Source organism: Mesoplodon bidens (genome assembly GCF_964165515.1).
Source record: "Mesoplodon bidens genome assembly, chromosome: 3".
Taxonomy (NCBI): Eukaryota; Metazoa; Chordata; class Mammalia; order Artiodactyla; family Ziphiidae; genus Mesoplodon; species Mesoplodon bidens.
The window spans coordinates 16,423,148-16,436,341 of NC_138178.1; the positions used below are offsets into that span (position 1 = coordinate 16,423,148).

At 38.6% G+C, this 13,194-nt stretch overlaps 1 protein-coding gene across 1 annotated transcript in view; it reads left to right on the plus strand.

Moving 5' to 3' along the window:
- CCDC7 (coiled-coil domain containing 7) overlaps positions 1 to 13,194 on the plus strand; it is a gene marked incomplete at its 5' end in the record, with an annotated part of 156,497 nt that overhangs the window by 114,722 nt on the left and 28,581 nt on the right. The window contains 2 exon segments of the mRNA XM_081228226.1: positions 414 to 443; positions 1,246 to 1,338. Of these exon segments, the coding sequence (XP_081084352.1) occupies positions 414 to 443; positions 1,246 to 1,338 (123 nt within the window).

The window sequence follows — 13,194 nt, forward strand, 5'->3', positions numbered from 1 at the left end:
ATAGCATCTAGGGCTGGGTCAAGTGTTTATAAAACCTTCCACTTTCCTTCATTGAATAAAGAACATTCAGGTAATTTGTAATATTTTTAGTGTACAATGTGATGTTTTCAATGAATAAAGATTTAATTATATGGAAGTTACCAGATTGTACTAGCCTTAGTCATATTATCAGTTTAGCAAAACATAAGTGAAAGTAAATTCTGAATTAAGCTCATCTAACATACATGCATGCTTAGTGGATGAGTAGTGTCTCTGGCATGGCTCTTCCTTCCCCACCACCACTAAATTGGAACTCGAGTTTTTTCTCAACATCCTTTCTTACACGCTATTATAGATCCTGCAGATGACTGAGATAAACCCATCTTATAATCCTCTTCCTTATATTTATATATACTTCTTTTGTCCAATCCCAGGCAAGGTCAATAGAAAGAGTCACCATGAGGGTAAGTATGAAGGAAGATAAACATTATGTTCATTTTCTTCCTTTCCTTTCATTATCATCTCCCAACCATCTAATCCACTAATATTTAAGAACTAATTTACAGACCCTATTTCTTATCCATTGCTCCAGTGGTGTTATATAATCATGCTTTATTTCTCTGCAAGATACATATTGTGGGAATTAAACACATTAATGTAATTTTTCTACTAACTTTGAGAAACTACCATCTAAATACTGCACATTCTGCATTTTATTTTAATGTATTTTTCTCTAAGTGAGCATACTGAAACTGTTTTCATTATTACATACTTTTATTTTTAACAGTGCTCAAAATATGTATCTTTAAAATAGCATTTCTATAGCATCTCTCCCTCCATTCTAGCACTAGATTTTTCACTGTAGGAATACAAACTTCTTTTTTTGTTAAATAAAGATATGCTTTATTTAAGATAAAGATATGTAGAGATAAAAACTTTACTTGAGAATTTACTGATTTGATTGCTTAAGTATTTTTTTCACTGACATACTATTTAAAAAGCTCTTTCTCTAACATTTTTATATAGTTTTTTAGTTATTTCTTTTTCTTGATTTGCACCCTTATTGTTTATGATTATAAATATCAAATACCCAGCAAGGAAAAATCAAAGAGAAAATATTTGTGTTAGTAAAGCTGCTTTATCTAAATTATTTAAAAAAATATACAGAAGCTGTACTTTAGAAGTGGATTAATGAGATTTATTTTAACTTTTTAAAAGTTTAAATGAGGTTATTTCTAGAATAATTTAGTGACACTTATTTTTTAGGGCATCGAAAAAATTTGACCGTAAACAAAAAGAAAGGTGAACTTGATATTCTGCCTGCTGTGATCGCTACAACTAGAAAACCTATCTATAAAGGTAAAATAATCCATGCTATACAAAGATATATGAAATAAAACCTTATACTATGTTTCCAATGACTCCATTTACCAATCACCTCAAACCTACAGGCCCTCTCCTCCCGACAACCTGTTAGGAGCAAAGCCAAGTATATTTTTCCAAACATTTTTTCATATACACACACACAGACACACACACAGAGAACATATATGTTCTATACAATAAGAGGATCATATGCATTGATTGTCCTCACCTCTGATCCAAGTAAAAATTTTTTTAACATCTTTATTGGAGTATAATTGCTTTACAATGTTCTGTTAGTTTCTGCTGTATAACAAAGTGAATCAGCTATATGCATACCTATATCCCCATATCCCCTCTCTTGTCTCTCCCTCCCACCCTCGCATCCCACCCTTTGTGGTGGTCACAAAGCACCAAGCTGATCTCCCTGTGTGATGCAGCTGCTTCCACTAGCTATCTGTTTTACATTTGGTAGTGGATATATGTCAGTGCTACTCTCTCAATTTGGCCCAGCTTACCCTTCCCCCTCCCCATGTCCTCAAGTCCTTTTTCTACGTCTGCATCTTTATTCCTGTCCTGCCCCTAAATTCATCAGAATTTTTTTTTTTTAGTTTCCATATATATGTGTTAGCATACGGTATTGGTTTTTCACTTTCTGACTTACTTCACTCTGTATGACAGTCTCTAGGTCCATCCACCTCACTACAAATAACTCAATTTCATTTCTTTTTATGGCTGAGTAATATTCCATTGTATATATGTGCCACATCTTTATCCATTCATTTGTCGATGGACACTTAGGTTGCTTCCATGTCCTGGCTATTGTAAATAGTGCTGCAATGAACATTATGGTACATGACCCTTTTTGAATTATGGTTTTCTCAGGGTATATGCCCAGTAGTGGGATTACTGGGTCATATGGTAGTTCTATTTTTAGTTTTTTAAGGAACCTCCATCCTTTCCTCCATAGTGGCTGTATCAATTTACATTCCCACCAACAGTGCAAGAGGGTTCCCTTTTCTCCACACCCTCTCCAGCATTTATTGTCTGTAGATTTTTTGATGATGGCCATTCTGACCGTTGTGAGGTTACCTCATTGTAGTTTTGATTTGCATTTCTCTAATGACTAGTGACGTTGAGCATCCTTTCATGTGTTTGTTGGCCATCTGTATATCTTCTTTGGGGAAATGTCTATTTAGGTCTTCTGCCCATTCTTAGATCGGGTTGTTTGTTTTTTTGATGTTGACCTGCACAAGCTGCTTGTAAATTTTGGAGATTACTCCTTTGTCAGTTGCTTCATTTGCAAATATTTTCTCCCATTCTGAGGGTTGTCTTTTTATCTTGTTTATGGTTTCCTTTGCTGTGCAAAAGCTTTGAAGTTTCATTAGGTCCCATTTGTTTCTTTTTGTTTTTATTTCCATTTCTGTAGGAGGTGGGTCATCTTGCTGTGATTTATGTTATGGAGTGTTCTGCCTATGTTTTCCTCTAAGAGTTTTATAGTGTCTGGCCTTACATTTAGGTCTTTAATCCATTTTGAGTTTATTTTTGTGTATGGTATTAGGAAGTGTTCTAATTTCATTCTTTTACATGTAGCTGTCCAGTTTTCCCAGCACCACTAATTGAAGAGGCTATCTTTTCTCATTGTATACTCTTGCTTCCTTTATCAAAGATAAGGTGACCATATATGCATGGGTTTATCTCTGGGCTTTCTATCCTGTTCCATTGATCTATATTTCTGTTTTTGTGCCAGTACCATACTGTCTTGATTACTGTAGTTTTGTAGTATAGTCCGAAGTCAGGGAGCCTGATTTCCTCCAGCTCCGTTTTTCTTTCTCAAGTTTGCTTTGGCTCTTTGGGGTCTGTTGTGTTTCCATACAAATTGTGAAATTTTTTGATCCAAATAAATTGGTACAGATTTCTTTCATTTCTCACACCTTTAAGTTGCTGCATATTTTATCATATGAATGTGCTATAACTTATTTAACCATTCCTCTATTGAAAGACATTTCCATTTCTTTTATTGAAGTATAGTTGATTTCCAGTATGGTGTTAGTTTCAGGTGTACAGCATAGTCATTCAGTATTTTTGCAGATTATATTGCATAATAAGTTAATACAAGATAATGAAAATTATCTGTGCTATATAGTATATCCTGCTGCTTATCTACTTTATATATAGTAGTTAGTATCTGTTCATCCCATACCCCTAATTTATCCCTCCTCTCCTTCTCTCTCCCCTTTGATAACCACAACTTTGTTTTCTATATCTGTGAGTCTGTTTCTGTTTGGTAAATGTATATTCACTTGTATTATTTTCAGATGCCACATATAAGTGATATCATATATCATTTTTTCCCTGATTTATTTCACTAAGCATAATATTCTCTAAGTCCATCCATGTTGCTGCAAATGGTAGTATTCTTTTTTTCTTTCACACACACTGTATTTTATTTTTACAAGAGATAAATAAACTGACACCATGCATTGTAAATGGATGACCACAACAAAAGCAACAATGATTGCAATAAGCAAACAAGAAACACACTCATACTATGTCATAATATTGACATTCAGTCCAGTAATCCTCCACTGTAACAGCTCCTTTACTTTGCTGTGAAAATTGATTCATATATTTTTTGCCTCTGAGTGCTTCTGGGATTTTCTTTTTTTTTTTTTTTTTTTTTTTGCGGCACGCGGGCCTCTCACTGTTGTGGCCTCTCCCGTTGTGGAGCACAGGCTCCAGACGCGCAGGCTCAGCAGCCATGGCTTATGGGCTGAGCTGCTCCGCAGCATGTGGGATCCTCCCGAACAGGGGCACGAACCCGTGTCCCCTGCATCAGCAGGCAGACTCTCAACCACTACACCACCAGGGAAGCCCTCTTTTTTTTTAATTGAAACAGAAATCACAAAAATTATAATCATCCTCATCATTTCACTCAGTCCCATGTAATTAATTTTTTTTCATCTTGATCTTTTGTTAGCACTTTAATGAATTCATCAGTTTTCCATTAGAGTTCTGAAAATGCTTATTCATTTAGTTCAGCAGTATAGTCAGTTACCAGAAACCTGTACTTGTCAAGAGTCTTTTCCATGAATTCCTTGAAGATGAAACCCTTTCATAGGAACATTTTTGTGAAAGCATCAGAGTACACCCAGAACTGTATGTAAGTGGCAAAAGACTTAAAAATGACCACGGTTAAAGATTTGATGAAAGTTCATAATAATGCAATTGACAAGGAAATTTAGTTATTTCTGAGATATACATTTTAAAGTAATAACTAGAATTATGACTTACAACATTATAACAGAACATAAAAGATTTTTAGAAATTTCATGTAATGTCTCAAACACTTATATTAACATATTTCCATACAAATAACCCAAAGAAAGTTTTGTGTTAGTTGGGTTTTTTGTTTGTTTGTTTGTTTATACTGCAGGTTCTTATTAGTCATCAGTTTTATATACCTGTCAATCCCAGTTGCCCAATTCAGCACACCACTATCCCCACCCCACCACGGGTTTCCCCCTTGGTGTCCATACAGTTGTTCTCTACATCTGTGTCTCAACTTCTGCCCTGCAAACTGGTTCATCTGTACCATTTTTCTAGATTCCACATACATGTGTTAATATACGATATTTGTTTTTCTCTTTCTGACTTACTTCACTTTGTATGACAGTCTCTAGATCCATCCATGCCTCAAAAAATGACTCAATTTCATTCCTTTTTATGGCTGAGTAATATTCCATTGTATATATGTATCACAACTTCTTTATCCATTCGTCTGTCGATGGCCATTTAGGTTGCTTCCATGACCTGGCTATTGTAGATAGTGCTGCAGTGAACATTGGGGTGCATGTGTCTTTTTTTTTTTTTTTTTTTTGCGGTATGCGGGCCTCTCACTGTTGTGGCCTCTCCCGTTGCGGAGCACAGGCTCCGGATGCGCAGGCTCAGCGGCCATGGCTCACGGGCCCAGCCGCTCCGCGGCATATGGGATCCTCCCGGACCGGGGCACGAACCCGTATCCCCTGCATCGGCAGGCGGACTCTCAACCACTGCGCCACCAGGGAGGCCCTGCATGTGTCTTTTTGAATTATGGTTTTCTCTGGGTATATGCCCAGCAGTGGGGTTGCTGAATCATATGGTAATTCTATTTTTAGTTTTTTAAGCAACCTCCATACTGTTCTCCATAGAGGCTGTATCAATTTACATTCCCACCAGCAGTGCAAGAGGGTTCCCTTTTCTCCACACCCTCTCCAGCATTTATTGTTTGTAGATATTCTGATGATGCCCATTCTAACTGGTATGAGGTGATACCTCATTGTAGTTTTGATTTGCATTTCTCTAATAATTAGTGATGCTGAGCAGCTTTTCATGTGCTTCTTGGCCATCTGTATGTCTTCTTTGGAGAAATGTCTATTTCGGTCTTCTGCCCGTTTTTGGATTGCGTTGTTTGTGTCTTTAATATTGAGCTGCATGAGCTGTTTATATATTTTGGTGGTTAATCCTTTGTTCGTTGATTCGTTTGCGAATATTTTCCCCCATTCTGAGGGTTGTCTTTTCATCTTGTTTATGGTTTCCTTTGCTGTGCAAAAGCTTTGAAGTTTCATTAGGTCCCATTTGTTTACTTTTGTTTTTATTTCCATTACTCTAGGAGGTGGATCAAAAAAGATCTTGCTGTGATTTATGTCAAAGAATGTTCTTCCTATGTTTTCCTCTAAGAGTTTTATAGTGTCCGGTCTTACATTTAGGTCTCTAATCCATTTTGAGTTTACTTTTGTGTATGGTGTTAGGAAATGTTCTAATTTCATTCTTTTACATGTAGCTGTCCAGTTTTCCCAGCACCAGTTATTGAAGAGACTCTCTTTTCTCCATTGTATATCTTTGCCTCCTTTGTCATAGATTAATTGACCATAGGTGCGTGAGTTTATCTCTGGGCTTTCTATCTTGTTTAATTGATCTATGTTTCTATTTTTGTGCCAGTACCATATTGCCTTATTACTGTAGGTTTGTAGTATAGTCTGAAGTCAGGGAGTCTGATTCCTCCAGCTCCGTCTTTTTCCCTCAAGACTGCTTTGGCTATTCGGGTTCTTTTGTGTCTCCATACAAATTTTGAGATGATTTGTTCTAGTTCCTTAAAAAATGCCATTGGTAATTTGATAGGGATTACACTGAATCTGTAGATTGCTTTGGGTAGTATAGTCATTTTCACAATATTGATTCTTCCAATCCAAGAACATTGTACATCTCTCCATCTGTTGGTATCATCTTTAATTTCTTTCATCAGTGTCTTATAATTTTCTGCATACAGGTCTTTTGTTTTCCTAGATAGGTTTATTCCTAGGTATTTTATTCTTTTTGTTGCAATTGTAAATGGGAGTGTTTACATAATTTCTCTTTCAGATTTTTCATCAGTAGTGTATAGGAATGCTAGAGATTTCTGTGCATTAATTTTATATCCTGCAACTTTACCAAATTCATTGATTAGCTCTAGTAGTTTTCTGGTGGCATTTTTAGGATTCTCTATGTATAGTATCATGTCATCTGCAAACAGTGACAGTTTTACTTCTTCTTTTCCAATTTGTGTTCCTTTTATTTCTTTTTCTTCTCTGATTGCCGTGGCTAGGACTTCCAAAACTATGTTGAATAATAGTGGTGAGAGTGGACATCCTTGTCTCATTACTGATCTTAAATGAAATGCTTTCAGTTTTTCACCATTGAGAATGATGTTTGCTGTGGGTTTGTCATGTATGGCCTTTATTATGTTGAGGTAGGTTCCCTCTGTGCCCACTTTCTAGAGAGTTTTTATCATATATGGGTGTTGAATTTTGTCAAAAGCTATTTCTGCATCTATTGAGATGATCGTATGGTTTTCATTCTTCAATTTGTTTATATGGTGTATCACATTGATTGATTTGCATGTATTGAAAAATCCTTGCATCCCTGGGATAAATCTGACTTGATCATGGTGTATGATCCTTTTAATGTGTTGTTGGATTCTGTTTGCTAGTATTTTGTTGAGGATTTTTGCATCTATATTCATAAGTGATATTGGTCTGTAATTTTCTTTTTTTGTAGTATCTTCGTCTGGTTTTGGTATCAGGCTGATGGTGGCCTCATAGAATGAGTTTGGGAGTGTTCCTTCCTCTGCAGTTTTTTGGAAGAGTTTGAGAAGGATGGGTGTTAGCTCTTCTCTAAATGTTTGATAGAATTCACCTGTGAAGCCATCTGTCCTCGACTTTTCTTTGTTGGAAGTTTTTTTTTTTTTTGCTGTTCACGGGCCTCTCACTGTTGTGGCCTCTCCCGTTGCGGACACGCAGGCTCAGCAGCCATGGCTCACGGGCCCAGCCACTCCATGCCATGTGGAACCTTCCCAGACCGGGGCACAAACCCATGTCCCCTGCATCGGCAGGCGGACTCTCAACCACTGTGCCACCAGGGAAGCCCTTTATTTTTTTGTTTTGTTTTGTTTTGTTTTGTTTTGTTTTGCAGTACGTGGGCCTCTCACTGCTGTGGCCTCTCCCGTTGCGGAGCACTGGCTCCGGACGTGCAGGCTCAGCGGCCGTGGCTCACGGGCCCAGCCACTCCGCGGCATGTGGGATCTTCCCAGACCAGGGCACGAACCTGTGTCCCCTACATCGGCAGGTGGACTCTCAACCACTGCACCACCAGGGAAGCCCTGTTGGAAGATTTTTAATCATAGTTTCAATTTCATTACTTGTGATTGGTCTGTTCATATTTTCTGTTTCTTCCTGGTTCAGTCTTAGAAGGTTATACCTTTCTAAGAATTTGTTCATTTCTTCCAGGTTGTCCATTTTATTGGCATAGAGTTGCTTGTAGTAGTCTCTTAGGATGCTTTGTATTTCTGCGGTGTCTGTTGTAACTTCTCCTTTTTCATTTCTAATTTTATTGATTTGAGTCCTCTCCCTCTTTTCTTGATGAGTCTGGCTAATTGTTTATCAATTTTGTTTATCTTCTCAAAGAACCATCTTTTAGTTTTATGATCTTTGCTATTGTTTTCTTTGTTTCTATTTCATTTATTTCTGCTCTGATCTTTATGATTTCTTTCCTTCTGCTAACTTTGGGTTTTGTTTGTTCTTTGTCTAGTTCCTGCAGGTGTAAGGTTAGATTGTTTACTTGCAATTTTTCTTGTTTCTTGAGGTAGGCTTGTATACCTATAAACTTCCCTCTTAGAACTGCTTTTTTTGCATCCCATAGGTTTTGGTTCGTCGTGTTTTCATTGTCATTTGTCTCTAGGAATTTTTTGATTTCCTCTTTGATTTCTTCAGTGCTCTCTTGGTTATTTAGTAACGTATTGTTTAGCCTCCATGTGTTTGTGTTTTTGACGTTTTTTTCCCTGTATTTCATTTCTAATCTCATAGCGTTGTGGTCAGAAAAGATGCTTGATATGATTTCAGTTTTCTTAAATTTACTGATGCTTGATTTGTGACCCAAGATGTGATCTATCCTGGAGACTGTTCCGTGCACACTTGAGAAGAAAATGTAATTTGCTGTTATGGGATGGAATGTCCTATAAATATCAGTTAAATCTATCTGGTCTATTGTGTCTTTTAAAGCTTCTGTTTCCTTATTTATTTTCATTTTGGATGATCTGTCCATTGGTGTAAGTGAGGTGTTAAAGTCCCCCACTACTTTTGTGTTACTGTTGATTTCCACTTTTACAGCTGTTAGCAGTTGCCTTATGTAATGAGGTGCTCCTATGTTGGGTGCATATATATTTATAATTGTTATATCTTCTTTTTGGATTAATCCCTTGATCATTATGTAGTGTCCTTCCTTGTCTCTTGTAACATTCTTTATTTTAAAGTCTGTTTTATCTGATATGAGTAAAGCTACTCCAGCTTTCTTTTGATTTCCATTTGCATGGAATATCTTTTTCCATCCCCTCACTTTCAGTCTGTATGTGTCCCTAGGTCTGAAGGGGGTCTCTTGAAGACAGCATATATATGGATCTTGTTTTTGTATCCATTCAGCAAGCCTGTGTCTTTTGGTTGGAGCGTTTAATCCATTCACGTTTAAGGTAATTACCAGTACGTATGTTCCTATGAGCATTTTCTTAATTGTTTTGGGTTTGTTTTTGTAGATCCTTTTCTTGTGTTTCCCACTTAGAGAAGTTCCTTTAGTATTTGTTGTAGAGCTGGTTTGGTGGTGCTGTATTCTCTTAGCCTTTGCTTGTCTGCAAAGATTTTGATTTCTCCATCAAATCTGAATGAGATCCTTGCCGGTAGAGTAATCTTGGTTGTAGGTTCTTCCCTTTCATCACTTTAAGTATATCATGCCACTCCCTTCTGGCTTGTAGAGTTTCTGCTGAGAAATCAGCTGTTAACCTTATGGGAGTTCCCATGTATGTTATTTGTCATTTTTCCCTTGCTGCTTTCAATAATTTTTCTTTGTCTTTAATTTTTGCCAATTTGATTACTATGTGTCTCGGCGTGTTTTTCCTTGGGTTTATCCTGTATGGGACTCACTGCACTTCCTGGACTTGGGTGGCTATTTCCTTTCCCATGTTAGGGAAGTTTTTGACTATAATCTCTTCAAATATTTTCTCTGGTCCTTTCTCTCTCTCTTCTCCTTCTGGGACCCCTATAATGTGAATGTTGTTGCGTTTAATGTTGTCCCAGAGGTCTCTTAGGCTGTCTTCCTTTCTTTTTATTCTTTTTTCTTTATTCTGTTCCACAGCAGTGAATTCAACCATTCTGTCTTCCAGGTCACTTATCCGTTCTTCTGCCTCAGTTATTCTGCTATTGATTCCTTCTAGTGTAGTTTTCATTTCAGTTATTGTATTGTTCATCTCTGTTTGTTCTTTAATTCTTCTAGGTCTTTGTTAAATGTTTCTTGCATCTTCTCCATCTTTGCCTCCGTTGTTTTTCCGAGGTTCTGCATCATCTTCACTATCATTATTCTGAATTCTTTTTCTGGAATATTGCCTATCTCCACTTCATTTAGTTGTTTTTCTCGGGTTTCATCTTGTTCTTTTATCTGGTACATAGCCCTCTGCCTTTTCATCTTGTCTCTCTTTCTGTGAATGTGGTTTTTGTTCCACAGGCTGCAGGATTGTAGTTCTTCTTTCTTCTGGTCTCTGCCCTCTGGTGGATGAGTCTATCTAAGAGGCTTGATGGGAGGGACTGGTGGTGGGTAGAGCTGACTGTTGCTCTGGTGGGTAGAGCTCAGTAAAACTTTAATCCACTTGACTGTTGATGGGTGGGGCTGGGTTCCCTCCTTGTTGGTTGTTTGGCCTGAGGCAACACAACACTGGAGCCTACCTTGGCTCTTTGGTGGGGCTAATGACAGACTCTGGGAGGGTTCATGCCAAGGACTACTTCCCAGAACTTCTGCTGCCAGTGTCCTTGTCCCCACGGTGAGCCACAGTCACCCCGCCCCTGCCTCTGCAGGACGCCCTCCAACACTAGCAGGTAGGTCAGGTTCAGTCTCCTGTGGGGTCACTGCTCCTTCCTCCCCACCCCTGCCTCTGCAGGACACCCTCCAACACTAACAGGTAGGTCAGGTTCAGTCTCCTGTGGGGTCACTGCTCCTTCCCCTGGGTCCCGATGTGCACACTACTTTGTGTGTGCCCTCCAAGAGTGGAGTCTCTGTTCCCCCCAGTCCTGTCAAAGTCCTGCAGTCAATTCCCACTAGACTTCAAAGTTTGATTCTCTAGGAATTCCTCCTCCCGTTTCTGAACCCCCAGGTTGGGAAGCCTGACGTGGGGCTCAGAACCTTCACTCCAGTGGGTGGACTTTTGTGGTATAAGTGTTCTCCAGTCTGTGAGTCACCCACCCAGCAGTTATGGGATTTGATTTTATTGTGATTGTGCCCCTCCTCCCCTCTCATTGTGGCTTCTCCTTTGTCTTTAGATGTGGGGTATCTTTTTTGGTGAGTTCCAGTGTCTTCCTGTCAATGATTGTCCAGCAACTAGTTGTGATTCTGGTGTTCTCGCAGGAGGGAGTGAGACGGCAGTATTCTTTTTATGACTAATATTCCACTGTATATATACCCACCACATCTACTTAATCCATTCATCTGTTGATGGGTACATGGGTTGCTTCTGTGTTTGGCTCTTGTAAATCGTGCTGCTGTGAATATTGGGGCACATGTATCTTTTCAAATTAGTGTTTTGGGCTTCCCTGGTGGCGCAGTGGTTGAGAGTCCGCCTGCCGATGCAGGGGACACGGGTTCGTGCCCCGGCCCGGGAAGATCCCACGTGCCGCGGAGCAGCTGGGCCCGTGAGCCATGGCCGCTGGGCCTGCGCGTCCAGAGCCTGTGCTCCATAACGGGAGAGGCCACAGCAGTGAGAGGCCCGCATACCGCAAAAAAAAAAAAAAAAGTTAGTGTTTTCACTTTTTTCCGAATATATACCCAGGGGAGGAATTGCTGGATCATACGGTAGTTCCATTTTTAGTTTTTTTACAGAAGCTCCATACTGTTTTCCATAGTGGCTGCACCAATTTACATTCCCACCAACAGTGTATGACGGTTCCCGTTTCTCCACATCCTTGCCAACATTTGTTATTTGTAGACTTTTTTGATGATAGCCATTCTGACAGGTGTGAGGTAATTTGTGTTTTTGATTTGCATTTCTCTAATAATTAGTGAGGCTGAGCATCTTTTCATGGCTTTGTGTGGACATTTTCACAATATTAATTCTTCCAATTCAAGAACACAGGATATCTTGCCATTTATTTGTGTCTTCTTTAATTCCTTTCCTCATTGTCTTATAATTTTCAAGGTAAAGTGTTTTTGCTTAAATTTATTCTTAAGTATTTTTTTCATGCTGTTGTAAAATGGATTTTTTTTCTTATTTTCTCTTTCAGATGTTTCACTGTTAGTATATAGAAATTCAACTGATTTCTGTATGTTGATTTTTGTATCCTGCAACTCTATTGAATTCATTTGTTCTAAGTTTTTTTGTGGAGTCTTTTGGATCTTCTATATATAAAATCATGTCATCTGAAAACAACTACATTTTACTTCTTCCTTTCTGATGTGGATGTGTTTTATTTCTTTTTTTTTCTCTAATTGCTATGGCTAGAACTTCCAGTACTATTTTGAGTAGAAACGGTTAGAGTTGGCATCCTTGTCTTGTTCCTGATGTTGGATGAAAAAGGTTTTAACTTAACACCATTGAGTATGTTAGCTGTGAGCTTGTCATATATGGCCTTTATTAGGTATACTCCTTCTATAACTAACTTGTTGAAACCTTTTATCATGAATGGGTGTTGAAATTTGTTAAATTTTTTCTTCATCTATTGAATTGATTATACGATTTTTATCCTTAATTTTGTTAATGGGGCATATCACATTTATTAATTTGCTATATTGAATCATCCTTGCATCCCAGGGATGAATCCCACTTGATCTTGGCTTATGATCCTTTAAATGTTCTCTTGAATTCTGTTTACTAGTATTTTGTTAAGAATTTTTGCATGTATGGTTATCAAGGATTGGCGTATAATTTTTACTTATAGTGTTCTTGTCTGGCACTAGAGTCTGAGGTGTGGACATGTGCACATCTCCTGTGGAATCGAGGTCTAGGTCTCTGCAGTTTGCTGCAGTGACTTGGGGAGAGAGGGGGACTCAGCTACAGCATGGGCCCTGGGATGACAGGGTGCAGTAGTGGCTTGGGCTCAGGGAGCAGAGTGCAGTAGCAGCATGGTATGGGGATGGTGTGTCAAAGCCCCAACTCTGGCCCAGGGAGGCAGTCACAGAGCAGCAGCAGTGCACCCAGCTGATAACCCATTAAAGCCAGATGGGTCCAGATAATGGCTACAGAGGGTGGAGTACAGAGCAGCAGCAGCTTGGCCTGGTAATGGTAAGTCAAAGCCACAACCTAGGACC